The sequence below is a fragment of the Dipodomys merriami genome, unplaced genomic scaffold (assembly GCF_024711535.1).
Source record: "Dipodomys merriami isolate MVZ:Mamm:240054 unplaced genomic scaffold, mDipMer1.0.p SCAF_97, whole genome shotgun sequence".
In the NCBI taxonomy this organism is placed as follows: Eukaryota; Metazoa; Chordata; class Mammalia; order Rodentia; family Heteromyidae; genus Dipodomys; species Dipodomys merriami.
In genome coordinates this window covers 4,769,830-4,782,253 of record NW_027206590.1, presented here as the reverse complement: position 1 = coordinate 4,782,253, position 12,424 = coordinate 4,769,830, and the positions used below count along the sequence as shown (strand labels likewise).

The 12,424-nt window shown below is 49.2% G+C and overlaps 1 protein-coding gene across 1 annotated transcript; it reads left to right on the top strand.

The window, feature by feature from the left end:
• Positions 1–2,215: 2,215 nt before the first annotated feature.
• Positions 2,216–10,666, top strand: LOC138821984 (apolipoprotein L2-like). Its single transcript, XM_070014490.1, has 4 exons — positions 2,216–2,317; positions 6,231–6,299; positions 7,972–8,098; positions 9,079–10,666. The coding sequence occupies exons 2-4, from the start codon at positions 6,245–6,247 to the stop codon at positions 9,953–9,955; spliced, it is 1,059 nt and encodes a 352-aa protein (XP_069870591.1). The 5' UTR covers positions 2,216–2,317; positions 6,231–6,244; the 3' UTR covers positions 9,956–10,666.
• The last annotated feature ends 1,758 nt before the right edge of the window (positions 10,667–12,424 follow it).

Below are 12,424 nucleotides of genomic sequence, written 5' to 3'. Positions count from 1 at the left end.
ACACACATACACACATATGTATATAATTTCTATTTTTTTTTGTTGGGCTTTGGGTTTGAACCCTAGGCCTGGGCACTGTTCCTTACCTCTTCAGCACAAGGCAAGCATTCTACCGTTTGAACCACAGCGCCACTTCCAGTTTTCTGGTGGTTAACTGGAGATAAGAGTCTCATGGACTTTCTGCCTGGGCTGGCTTTGAACTGAAATCCTCAGATCTCAGCCTCCTGAGTAGCTAGGATTACAGGCGTGAGCCACCAACTCCTGGCCTTTATTGTTATTTTGAAGGAGTTGTATGGAGGGGTTACAATACCTTAAGTCAGGTAACAAATACAATGTTTCCTGGATAATGTCACCCCTTCCTATACTTTCCCCCAGTTTCCCCCTCCTGCCCCTGCCCACAAGTTGCCTAGTTCATTTTTCACACCATGTATATTGAAAACCATGACTGCATTAGTTTACCTTCCCTGGCTTTTCTTGTGATCATGGAACAGTTTTATAGCAGATTGAGGTGATGGAATCTTTAAGACCCAAATTTCTACTCTTAAGGTGAATCTGCAACTCTAACCTGGTTGCTGTAGCTTGAGGCTGTGTTCAAGAGTTTATGAATGTCCCAGTCCATTCTGTCACCACAGCATCCACATCACCACGGGGTGGCACTCTAGCAAATACATTGACATAGTTCTGCATCTTGCTGTGGCTTTGTATGGCTATCAATTTGATGCATACTTACTAGGAAAAGGGGGAAAGAATCAGTGGAAGCTGGGCACTGGTGGCTCTCACGTGTAATCCTAGCTACTCAGGAGGCTGAGATCTGAAGATTGCAGTTTGATGCCAGCCCAAGCAGGAATGTCTGTGAGATTCTTATCTCCAATAAACTACTCAGGAAAAAACAGAAGTGGTGCTGTGGTTCAAGTGATAGAGCACTAGCCTTGAGCAAAAGAGGCCCAGGGACAGTGTCCAGGCCCAGAGTTCAAGCCTTAAGACTGCCAAAAAACAATAATTGGAGGGGTAGAATTACAGAAGAAAAATGACTCAAAATGAACCTTTTTTTTTTTGGTCTGGTCGTGGGGCCTGAACTCTGGGCCTGGGCGCTGTCCCTCAGCTCTTCAGCTCAAGGCTAGCACTCTACCACTTGAGCCACAGCGCCACTTCCGGCTTTTTTCTTTTTGCTTATGTGGTGCTGAGGAATCGAACCCAGGGCCTCCTGCATGCAAGGCAAGCACTCTACCACTGAGCCACCTTCCCAGTGCCCCAAAATGAACCTTAAGCAGGGTAAAATATCCAAAGGACAACATTCTGGCTCTTCCTCTTGAGGCCACAGAAGCTCTATAAACACACTAGTCTGGGCTTCATAGAAAGAACTTGTCTCAAAAGAAGACCCAGCAAACCAACACAATAAACAAAAAAGTGTTGCTCTTCCAAGGATGATCATAAAATTCTAATCAAATGAAGACATAAATGCACTGAGCGGTGTTGTGTTTCCCAAACAGGAAGCAAGCATTAGGCCGTAAAGTCCCATTGCTGTTTGGCCAGGAGACACTAGGCCCATATTAGCTTCTGCAGTCCAGCCCTGCTTGCTCTCCTTCTTTCTGGGACCAAGCTGAGAATTCTGACAGCAACTCAACTGTGTGACTTACTAGCTGTGGGACTGTAGACCAAAGGCGGCCTAAGGGGCCACGGATGCAGGGCATATAGCTTTATACTCTCCTGGAGGGATGCCGGTGGGTGGGAAGATGGCATGATATTTCCAGGTGGCAGGAGCTGGAGATCCTGGCTGAGGAACCATGCACGCACCTGTCTAGAAGCCCTGTGGACAGGACATTCAGCCACAGCACAGCAGTGAACCTATAGTGAGTACCAAGGATGTAGGGGAGACTGTTGTTGATGGTGGAAAGTTGGCTGAGATGTCCCAGGGGGCTGGGTTCAAGTCCAGGGGGTGCAGGGAATGATCTGTAGAGTTCCACCCCACAGTCATAGGTGGTGGATTTTTCTTCCTGAAGACTCCCCTCCCTCCCAAAATGTTCAGATGTTTGTTTGGTTTGGTTTTTCTGAGGATCTGGAATGTCAGGCTACAGCTGTGAACCACTCAGCGGGGAGGGTGGGTCAGAGGGTGGGCAGAGGGAGACTCCCAAGGAGCACCCTATCTAGAGTGGTGGTTTGATAGCAAGCAGCTCCAAACCCAGGGCTTTCACTCTCCTGCTTGGTTGTATCTACCCCAGAGGATGTGTCTGATCGTGGCTCAGATGTGCAGGTGGTGACAGGATCCACACGGCCAAGACAGGCAGACCACACCAAACTCAGCCAGGGGAAGATCAAGGTAAGTTGGGTGGTCTGACTCACCTGCTTCTTCATCCTCAGAGGGCTCTGGAAGAGAAGGATTATTCCCTCTGTATTATAGATGAACTCAAGGATGCTCAGCCAATCTGCCCTAGGTCCTGATATTAAGCAGCAACAGAATCAGGGCCAGAACCCAGGCTGTACCTCACTGTTCCCCCCGCCCCAGTATCCTAGTACAGAAGCATATGAGTTCACCGCTCAGGTGTCAGGTTGCCCAAAACATGGTCAAGTGATCTCAGAGGGAAGGTGGCTGTCATGGGTACCACCTCTTTGGGAAATGGGTAGAGGAGGGCAGGGCACTCAGAATCCAGCAGTCCTTGTGGTCTTGAGATGTGGAGGCCTGCTGGGGGCAAAGGTTGAGTGTGTATAAGAAAGCCAGCAATTTCTCACCCAGACTGTCTCTGAGCACCTTCTCTGTGGAAAAATGAGGTCCTAGGTCAGGAGTGGCTTTCCCAGAGTCTTTGGAAAGTGGCTGAGCAGGTAAAAGGTAGGCTTGTACTCCTTGTCCTCAGCCGGCCTTAGCTCAACCTGCAGGAGATGGAGGGTGAAGTGGGGGTGGTCCTGGTCTGGTGTGAAGGGTGGCCACAGGGTGGCCCTGAGAAGGTCAAGCTGCAGGCTGCTGCCCCCAGCTCTGCTCACCAGCCTGACTTGGGGGTGTCATGGGAGAACTCCATGTATACAAGCAAAGGCGAACCTAGAACCTGTGATATTCAAATCCCACTTGTTTTGTTTCAGCCTCAGACTCAGGGAGCCAGTGTCGGCCTCCAAACGGCCCACCAAGGCTATATCTGGACGTTGTCCAGGCAACGTCCCTTCTCTGAGCTTCTGCCTTATCACCTAATAGATGGAGTTAGGGTTTGCTCATCTGCTGAGCCCCAGGCAGAAGCTGCCACACCTCTGGGCTTGGGCAGAAGGCAGTGCTCTGAGAACCATGGGACAGCAGGTATTGGGAACCCAGATGCAGGAGCCATGGCAATGTGAAGGAGCAGGACGGAAATATTTCACATGGTGGGGAGGCATTTAAGCAGCCTCAGGAAGAGGTGAGCAGGAGATATCCAGGCCTCCAAGCTTCCTGAAATGAAGGTGCACACAGGGCAGGGGAGCATAGGGGAGGGAGGGTGCAGAGCAGGATCTGTAGCAAGGAAGAGAGCAGGTGTGCTAGGTGACAGGCTTGCACTTAGCCCTGGGAGTTCATCAAGGATTCCTCAGGAGGCACGTGCAGCTCTAACCCTGTGTTCCTGCCCCAGGAAGGACATCCTGCAGCTCTGGGAGGGAGAGGCCTTTCAGGACACCTCTTGGCAGCTGCGGGCGGAGGGCTGGGGCCCAGCTGGGGGCGGTGGATCCTTATCTGGGCTGCACAGTTGTCTAGAAGCAGGGTGGGGCAGGAGCCCTCTGCGCCTCCCAGCCGGGACTAAGCAAGTCTGTCACTGAGCTGGAAGGAGGACTAGCCTACCTCAGCACTCAGTTGAGACCCAAGAAAAGCTTGGAGAGAGAGACAAAGAGAGAGAGAGAGACAGAGAGAGAGACAGAGACAGAAAGACAGAGAGAGAGAGAGAGAGAGAGAGAGAGAGAGAGAGAGAGAGAGAGAGAGAGAGAGAGAGAGAGAGAGAGAGACCAGCATGGCAAGGAAGGCTGAGAGGCAGGGAGCAGACACTTCCCAATGTGTGGGGTAGATTGCCCAAGGCCATAGTGTTTTTTTCCTGACCACCCATTTCTACTCTCTGGGTGGGCTCATGTTTCTTGCATCTTATGATCTCAAAATGGTGTCCTGCTGTGGGGTCATGTAGACTGGAGCAGGAATGGAGAGGGAGGGGCTGCAGGCTCTCCTGTTGGACTTGTCTCTATAGCAACAACCTCCTCCCACCCCGAAGTTCCTCAGCAGATCTCCCTAGTCAGGGCTGGGTTCACAATCACTGTATATATATGTATATATACACACATATGTATGTATGTATAACATATATATGTGTATATATGTATATATCCCACATTTTCTTTATTCACTCATCTGTTCACAGGTACCTAGGCCTATTATTATGATTAGTGCTGAAATAAACATGGATATTGTCCTGACTTTATATGTCTAAGAGGGATATCACAGGATTATAGGGTAGCTCTATTTTGGATATTTTGGGGAGCCTCCATACTTATTTACATAGTGACTGCACTGATTCCTTTCCATCTCAACATCCTCACCAATACTGATTGTCATTTGTGTCCTTGATGATGGCTATTCTGTGCTGAGATGGAATTTCAAAGTTGCTCTCTTGTTTTGCTTTGTGATTCCTTCCTGGCTAAGGATGTGGAATATCTCTTCACAGTTACTATCCATTTGTACTTATTTTGAGAACTGTCTGTTCAATTTATTTGTCTACTTATTCCTTGGCTTATTGGTTCTTTTGGAATTTTCGTTTTTCCTTATCTCCCTCTATATTTTGGTTATTGATCCATTGTGAAATCAGTAGCTGGCAAAGATTGTCTCCCATTTTGTAGGCTGTCACTTCATTCTAGTAATTGCTTTCTTGGTTGTTGTAGAAGCCTTTTAGTTTGATGTGATCCCATTTGTCAATTCTGGCTCTTATTTCCTGAGCTACTGAAGCTCTACTGGGGAAGTTATTGTCTACTATTGTGCTTTTCTAACAGGATTCCTGCGAGAAGTAAAGATTAGTCAGGGCCTTCAAAGCTCTTACAATGGTGCCTGTGTGAAGTCGGTGGGTGAGATATAGCAGCTCTTCCATGTTTCTTTTTCTTGATTCTGATGCTTTGCTGTTATTTTACTTACTATTATGACAGATAAGGATTTCATTTCTTCTCATATGTTTTCCTTTCTTTCTCTCTTTCTCTTTCTTTCTTTCTCTCCCTTTCTCTCTCTCTTTTTTTTCTTTTTCTTTTTTTTTATTCATCGTTCTGGCTGGCACCAGGCCATCTTGGTCCTCCACGCAGTGGGGAAAGGCCTGGGAAAGAGAGAGAGCTGGGAAAGAGAGGGAAAGAGAGAGAGAGAAAGCTGGGGAAAAGAGCTAAGAGAGAGCTAGAAAAAAGAGAGAAAATAGCTAGAAAAGAGAAGAGCTAGAGAAGAGCTAGAAAAGAGCAGAGAGAGCCCTCTTTTTCTTTTCAATATGCTGGTCTGTGGGCTTGAACTCAGGACCTAGGCACCGGCCTTTAACTGCTTCTTTGTGCTCAGGGCTAGCATTCTACCACTTGTGCTCAGGGCTAGCATTCTACCACTTGAGCCATAGCTCCACTTCCAGCTTTTTTGGTACTTTAGTGAAGACCAGTCTCACAGACTGTCCTGCCCAGGCTAGCTTCAAACCACAATCTTAGCCTCTTGAATAGCTAGGACTATAGGCATGAGCCGTCGGTGCATGGTGTATATGTTTTTCCAGTACCATAAAATCATAATCTATATATTATTTATGGACTTTGTAATTGTAAATAATATACTTACATCTTTCTAAAACCCTCAACTACATTTACCTTTCTTAATTCATAGTTTTTTTCATAGTTTTTTTTTTTTTTTAGAATATACTGATGTAGTTTAAGACCACAGTTGGGACTTGGGGTATAGCTCAGTGATAGAATGTTTATCTAACTTTCATGAAGTCCTGGGTTTGACCCAAGCACCATAAAAATGTATATGTGTCTATATTCATATATATTCTTTTTTGTTGGATCTAAAAAGACCAAGAGGCCTCTGCCTTGGCTGTGCTGAGTGCAGAGGGAGCTGGTGCAAGGTGACTAACTTTCTGTCCATAGCCACGGAGCACAAGGGAAGAGGGACAGAGTGGCTTGGGCCCTGGCACCCTGGAGGGAAGCGAGGGGGACCTGGCCCCTGCCGCCACGTTGGCTGGAGCTGTCCCAGTCCATCCACACTGTGTTCTTCTCTCCTTCTGCAGCTTGGAAAGCAACCATGAGTGCAAGAAGTCTTTTCAAAGACACCGCCGTGAATCTGGTGACCTCCCCAGGTAATCACGGTCCTCTCCTCTATCTGCCTCCTGCTGCAGGCCTGGCCCTGAGGGGCAGCTCCAAGTGGAGTTGGCCTGCAGAGGAGTCAGAACTGGAGGAGGGGCACCCCAGGAGTGAACATCAAAGTTTACATCCATCATTGGGCTTCCTGGCCCTCTCCTGGAGGGCTGGGCCCTGGGTGCTCACTTCCTGCTGACAGTGTCTCCCAAGATGGGGCCAGGGGAGCCCTGTGAGGGGGAGGACAGAGGAGAGAGGAAGAGGGGAACAGAAGGAGGACAGGAGGGGACAGGAGGAGGCAGAGACGGAGACAGGAGATCTACCCCAACCTGTATATGTCCCTTGCTCTCCACCTCCCCTACTTCTAAGGTAACTTCATGGGTGATCCAGAGTCTCTGAAGGGCACAGAGCAAGAGTGACTCAGAATGGCACTGGACCGGACCCCAGTGTGACCTTGGTGCCCCTGCCCCCACCGGTGACATGAGAGCAATGGTTGCCCATGTTGTTCTGAGGGTCAGAGGTGATGTGCCTAGGTCCCCAGGCCAGGACCTGCCACACCCCAGCGCCCCTAGTGCCAGTTCCCTCCCTGCACCTGCACCTGCTCCTGTCCCATGCAGCCTCCCCATCCCACCTGAAGCTGTGGCAGGTGCCTGCCCACACTGCCAAGGACAAGCACCTGCTTACAGGGGTGACAGCCCCAAAAGAGCTGGGTCTCCTGACCATGTGGAAGAAGAGCCTGAAAGGGACAGAGAGGGCAGAGGCCTCCTCCCAGGACCGCACCCACCACCCATCCACCCCACATCCCTCAGGCCTGTTTGCTCCCCTTGCCTCCCCTCCCCCACCTGCCTTGAACCAGGTCAGTCCTTCCCAGGAGCCAGCCCTGCAGAGCAAGGAAGGAGAGAGGGGGAAGATTCCAGGCCCCACTGCCCCCAGGGCCTGGGATCCTGGAGGGAGGCCTGGGTGATGGAGTCCTCAGGATAAATCTGCCTCTTTTGAGAACTGGGCGGGAGCCAGGTCCCTGAGCCGTGGAGAGTCACAGACTGAGCCAGGCTCAGCAGTGCCACGCCCACCCCCACCGCTGTCCCAGAGCCTCCGCCCTCCGCAGGACGCTGCTCTCTGCACCACCAGATCACTCCACAGCGCGCACGCGTGATCCTCACATCATCCAGCCCCTCAGGGCTCGGGGAGCGTTCCAATGCAGACTGCACAGCATGTGAAGTGTCCCTTCAGCGATGTCAAAACTGATGTCCAGCTGTCCATTCCTGCACAGGGTCTCCTGCTTCTTCCAGAGACCAGCGTGAGACCATGGCCTTCTGCCTGAGTCCCAGCGGAGCTCAGGCCTGCACCACTAGGCCTCATGTGTTTGTTGAGATGAGGTCTGGCTGGTTTTCTTGCTCAGGCTGACCTCACACTGTGATTCTGTCTCAGACTCCAAAGCAGCTGGGTTACAGACGTGTGCCACCAGGCTCAGCTTTGATTCGTCTTAATTCCTGTACTTCCTTAAAGGACCTGTGTCCACACACAGTCACTGGGGTTAGGACTTTTCCTGTGAACTGGAGGGCGGGGCTCAGTACCAAGCTGAGATTGCATCCCATGGGACAGGTCCACACAGCATGTCTTCCTACACCCCTGAACTCTGCCCTGTCCTCTGACCTCTTTATCCTCCCCAAATAGATGCCAGACTATTTGTTGAGCGTGTCAGTGATTTTCTTGTGGACCAACTGGGCCCAGAGTATGCCAGCCTCCTGGTGACTGAAGACCAAACCTGGGAGGTGTTTGTGGCTGCAGCTGGACTGTCCAGGTGACCTGCAGTAGGACTTCCCTCTTCTCCCCCTTGTCTTCTCCCCACCCCCTCCCTATCTCCCCTATCCCACTCTCCCCTACCCGCACCCATTGCATGGTGTCCAGCTCCTCCGTGTGGCCCTCCTCCCCCAGGTCACTGGCCCAGAGGCCAGTCATCTCTGGAGACTGGCCGTGGGGCACAGGCATAGCTGTGCTTTATCATCAAGTTCCCAGGTGCATCTCCAGCCAGTCAGGATGACAACCCAGATTCCATCATGAGGCTTAATCACACCCTGCCTCCTGTCCCTCCTGCATCCTCCCTCCCTCCCAGAGCTCAGTGCTTTTAGTCTCTAGTGCCTCTGGATGTTAGAAATGATGCCAAAGCACGCACCACATCACACTGCTAGGACTGGATGTCTATTGTCTGGAAACTGTGAGGCCAGAATGGTTTGGGTTCAGGTTGTTTTCCTCTTCTTAATTTTGACACTTGTATAGGTATGAAATAAAATACCTTGAGTATGGCCACAAAGCATCTGTGACATGCTAAACATATTCACCTTTGAAAGAATGATGCTGGAAATCTATAGACTCCTTTTCCATCCTAGTAAAAAGTGTTGTGACTTGTGTAGGAAAGAATTTTATGGAGTTCATTTTACAGATAAGCAAATGGTCCGTGTGTGTGTGTGTGTGTGTGTGTGTGTGTGTGTGTGTGTGTGTGTGTGTGTGTGTGTGTGTGTGTGTGTGTGTGTGTATGCCACTATCAGGATTTGATCTCAGGACCTTGTGCTTCCGCTCAGCTTTCTTGCTCTGGGCTGGTGTTCTGCCTCTAGTCTGACATTTTGCTGGTTAATTGACAATACTGCATCACAGAATTTTCTGCTGCAGGCTGGTTAAAATCATGGTCCTCCAGGTCTTAGCTTCCTTAGCAGTAGGGTTAATGTGTGAGCCGCTGGCACCCAGTTGCAAATGCTCTTAATTATATTACCTTCACTTTTACAGGGATGAAGAAGATGAGCTACGAGAAGCTCTGAGGAAGCTTCCAGAATCCATGGCCATGGAGAACAAAGACAGGCCCCAGAAAGACCTGAAGGATATGAAGATCTTTGGGGGGAGGTTTCCTCAGGTGAAATCAGAAGTTGAGGGGCGCATCAGGAGGCTCCATGCCCTCGCAGAGGAGGTCAGCAAGGTGCACAAGGACTGCACCATCTCCAGCATTGTGGCCAACTCCACAGCTGTTGCCTCTGGACTCATGACCCTCAGTGGTCTTGCTCTGGCACCTTTCACAGCAGGACTCAGTCTGGGGCTCTCTCTGGGTGGGATAGGGCTGGGAGCAGCAGCTTCGGTGACCAGTGCTGCCACCAGCATTGTGGAAGAAACAAATACATTATCCGTCAGAGATGAAGCCAGCAACCTAGTGTCAGTCAGCCTGGAGACACTGAATGATTATTTAGTGGCTGCGGCTAAGACCGCACCTAAAGTTGTATTGGCATCTGATGAGTTTCTCCAGAGCCTGACAAAGCTGGGGAAACACGTCTGTGCCTTCAAACAGGCCAGAGCCAATCCTCAGTTACTACATCAGGCGAAGGGCCTAATGAACACTTGGAGATCTTCGAGAGGCTTTGAGAGTGTGGAGAGAGCCTTTGGGGGCACTGCACTGGCGATAACCAGAGGAGCCCGAATCTTGGGGGCTGTCCCCACTGGTGTCTTCCTTGGGATGGATGTGACCAGCCTTGTGCAAGATTCACAGCATTTGTCTAAGGGGGCAGAGTTAGAGTTGGCCAAAGAGTTGCACTGGGTGGCCCAGGAGCTGGAGAGCAAGTTGGAGTTCCTTGTCAAGGTCCAGGCCCAGCTCAGTGGCATGATCCCACCTTCCTGAGCAGCCCAGAGGTCAAGGGAGAAGTGCAGGGCAGAGGTATGGGCGAATACAGGCACCGTGTTAGAGGGAGAATGGGAGTAAGATGAGTCTATGGGATGAGGTGCAAAGGAGTTGGACAACACGGGGGCTGAACACAGCGAAGGGAGTGCAGCTAGCAAGTGGGTGGAAGAGAACCTGGAGCCTAAGATGGGGACAAAAGAGGCCCCGAGAGCATGGGGAATAGGAGGAATGGTTTACTGGGGATGGAAGAACACACAGGAGCATGGATAGATGGAGGATTCATGGGAATAGCCATGGAAAGAAGGTCAGGAAAGTGAAGAGCTGGAAGGAGAGAAAGTCAAGAGTTAGAATTGCTGGAATAAGCCGGGCACCGGTGGCTCACGCCTGTCATCCTAGCTACTCAGGAGGCTGAGATCTGAGGATCACAGTCCAAAGCCAGTCTGGGCAGGAAAGTCTGTGAAACTCTTATCTCCAATAAACCACCAGAAAACCAAAAGTGGCGCTGTGGCTCAAGCAATAGAGTGCTAGCCTTGAGCTGAAGAGCTGAGGGACAGCGCCCAGGCTCAGAGTTCAAACCCCATGACCAACAGCAACAACAAAAAAGAATTGCTGGAATAAGGAGGAAGACACCATGGTTCCATGATGACAGTCCCGTTGTCTGATGTCCCAGCAATAATAAAGTCTTGCCTTGGTGTCTCTTCCTGTTTCTTCAATATCAACTCATCTTCGTTCTGGCTCAGGCCGTGACTTCTTGGTGACAGCAAAAGTGATGATGATGAAGATGATGGAGTGAGATGATGATCATGATGATGAGGGTGCTGTCAGTAGCGTGGGTGGGGCTCAGGCATGCGGCCATCCCTCTTGGAAGTCCAGATGCTGTGTTGAACAGTGTTTGGTTGAGGTGGTTAGTGACGCCAGATTTGAGGAAATGTCAGAGAACTTTGTGGACTCTAGAGATGGACAGCTTGGGGTGAGTCGATGCATCATTCAGAGATACAATTTTCTCTTCATCTAGGGAAGGGATGCTGGACATCAGAAATACATCTGCTTCCTTCCATCTTGTTTTCTGGAAACCCCATTTCAATAAGTAGTAACTGATGATGTCAGGAAAATGATCAGGAAAGAATCCATCCCCACAGGCAGGCACCAGCTGAGGCCAAGGAAAGAGATGGAAAGATCCAGAATTAAGAAGAGTGTTTGAGGGCTGGGAAGGTGGCTCAGTGGTAGAGCGCTTGCCTTGCATGCCTGAGGCCCTGGGTTCGATTCCTCAGCACCACATAAGCAAAAAGAAAAAAGCCAGAAGTGGCGCTGTGGCCCAAGTGGTAGAGCGCTAGCCTTGAGCTGAAGAGCTGAGGGACAGCGCCCAGGCCCAGAGTTCAGGCCCCACGACTGGACCCCAAAAAAAAAAAAAAAAAAAAAAAAAAGAAGAGTGTTTGACTGTTGGCCATTGGACAGATTGAAGCAGTAAAACTGTGGGCCAGGGCTGTCCATACTCAGACCCCGGTGAGCCCCCGGTGATAGGTACTGATCTCTAAGTCCTCCTAAAACAAGTGTTAACTTTTATTTTGACGTTTTGGTAAAGACAGTGGCCAGTGGCCTCTCTTAGACAATCTTACTAGAGTAGCCTGGCTGATGACCTTCAACTTCTGAGACTACACATTTCAGTTGACCACCGGGAACCTGAAAGATAATGCACTGTTAGCATTCAGCTTTGTCGAAAGGTTTGTCGTAATACCTGTTATTTTGCTATTTTTGTTGTATTTAATGCTGCCTTACTCCTCATTTGTTTAACAATGCACCCAAGTGTATTTATTTTTTCCTGTATTCTGTCAATTTTATCTTCCTTTTCTGTGTGTAGGATTCCTTTAAGAATCTTCTTCAGTTCTGGCTTAGTGGTTAAAACGTCTTTCTTTATTGTGGACCATTTTTAGTTCATCCTCAGTTGTGATGTATAGCTTTGCTGGGTTCAGTAGTTTGAGTTGGTAGGTATTTCCTTTCAGGCCTTGAAGTAGATCCTACTCCGTATGTTTAGAGTTTGTGTTGATGCATGTCCTGTTGTTTTTATGTATGTAAGCCCTCACTTTCCTCTTGGAGCTTTCTAGTTTATTTCCTTCTTTATAGTTGATGTTTTAAATACAATCTGCTTTGGAGAGTTCTTTTTTTGTTCTTGCGTGTTTGGTGTTTTGAAAGCCTCCTGTACCTGGATAATTGGTTTTCTCTCAAGATTTGAGACATTTTCTGCTATGAATTTGCTAAATATATATTTTTCTATACCCTTAGCTTTCATCCCTTCTCTTTCTGCCTACGATTTATAATTTTTGTCTTTTAACTGTTGGTGTACCAGGGATCTTGTATGTTTATTCATACTTCATTTTTTCTTTTTTTTCTGAATGGTGCAATTCATCTACCTTATTAAGCTCTGATAATCTATATGCAGTTTGATGTACTGTATTGTTTAGATTTTCAAAT

Coding starts and splice junctions, on each gene's coding strand:
- LOC138821984 (XM_070014490.1), top strand. CDS start 6,245: ATGAGTGCAAGAAGTCTTTTCAAAGACACCGCCGTGAATCTGGTGACC. Junction 6,300..7,971: donor GAATCTGGTGACCTCCCCAG/GTAATCACGGTC, acceptor CTCCCCAAATAG/ATGCCAGACTATTTGTTGAG. Junction 8,099..9,078: donor GCTGCAGCTGGACTGTCCAG/GTGACCTGCAGT, acceptor TCACTTTTACAG/GGATGAAGAAGATGAGCTAC.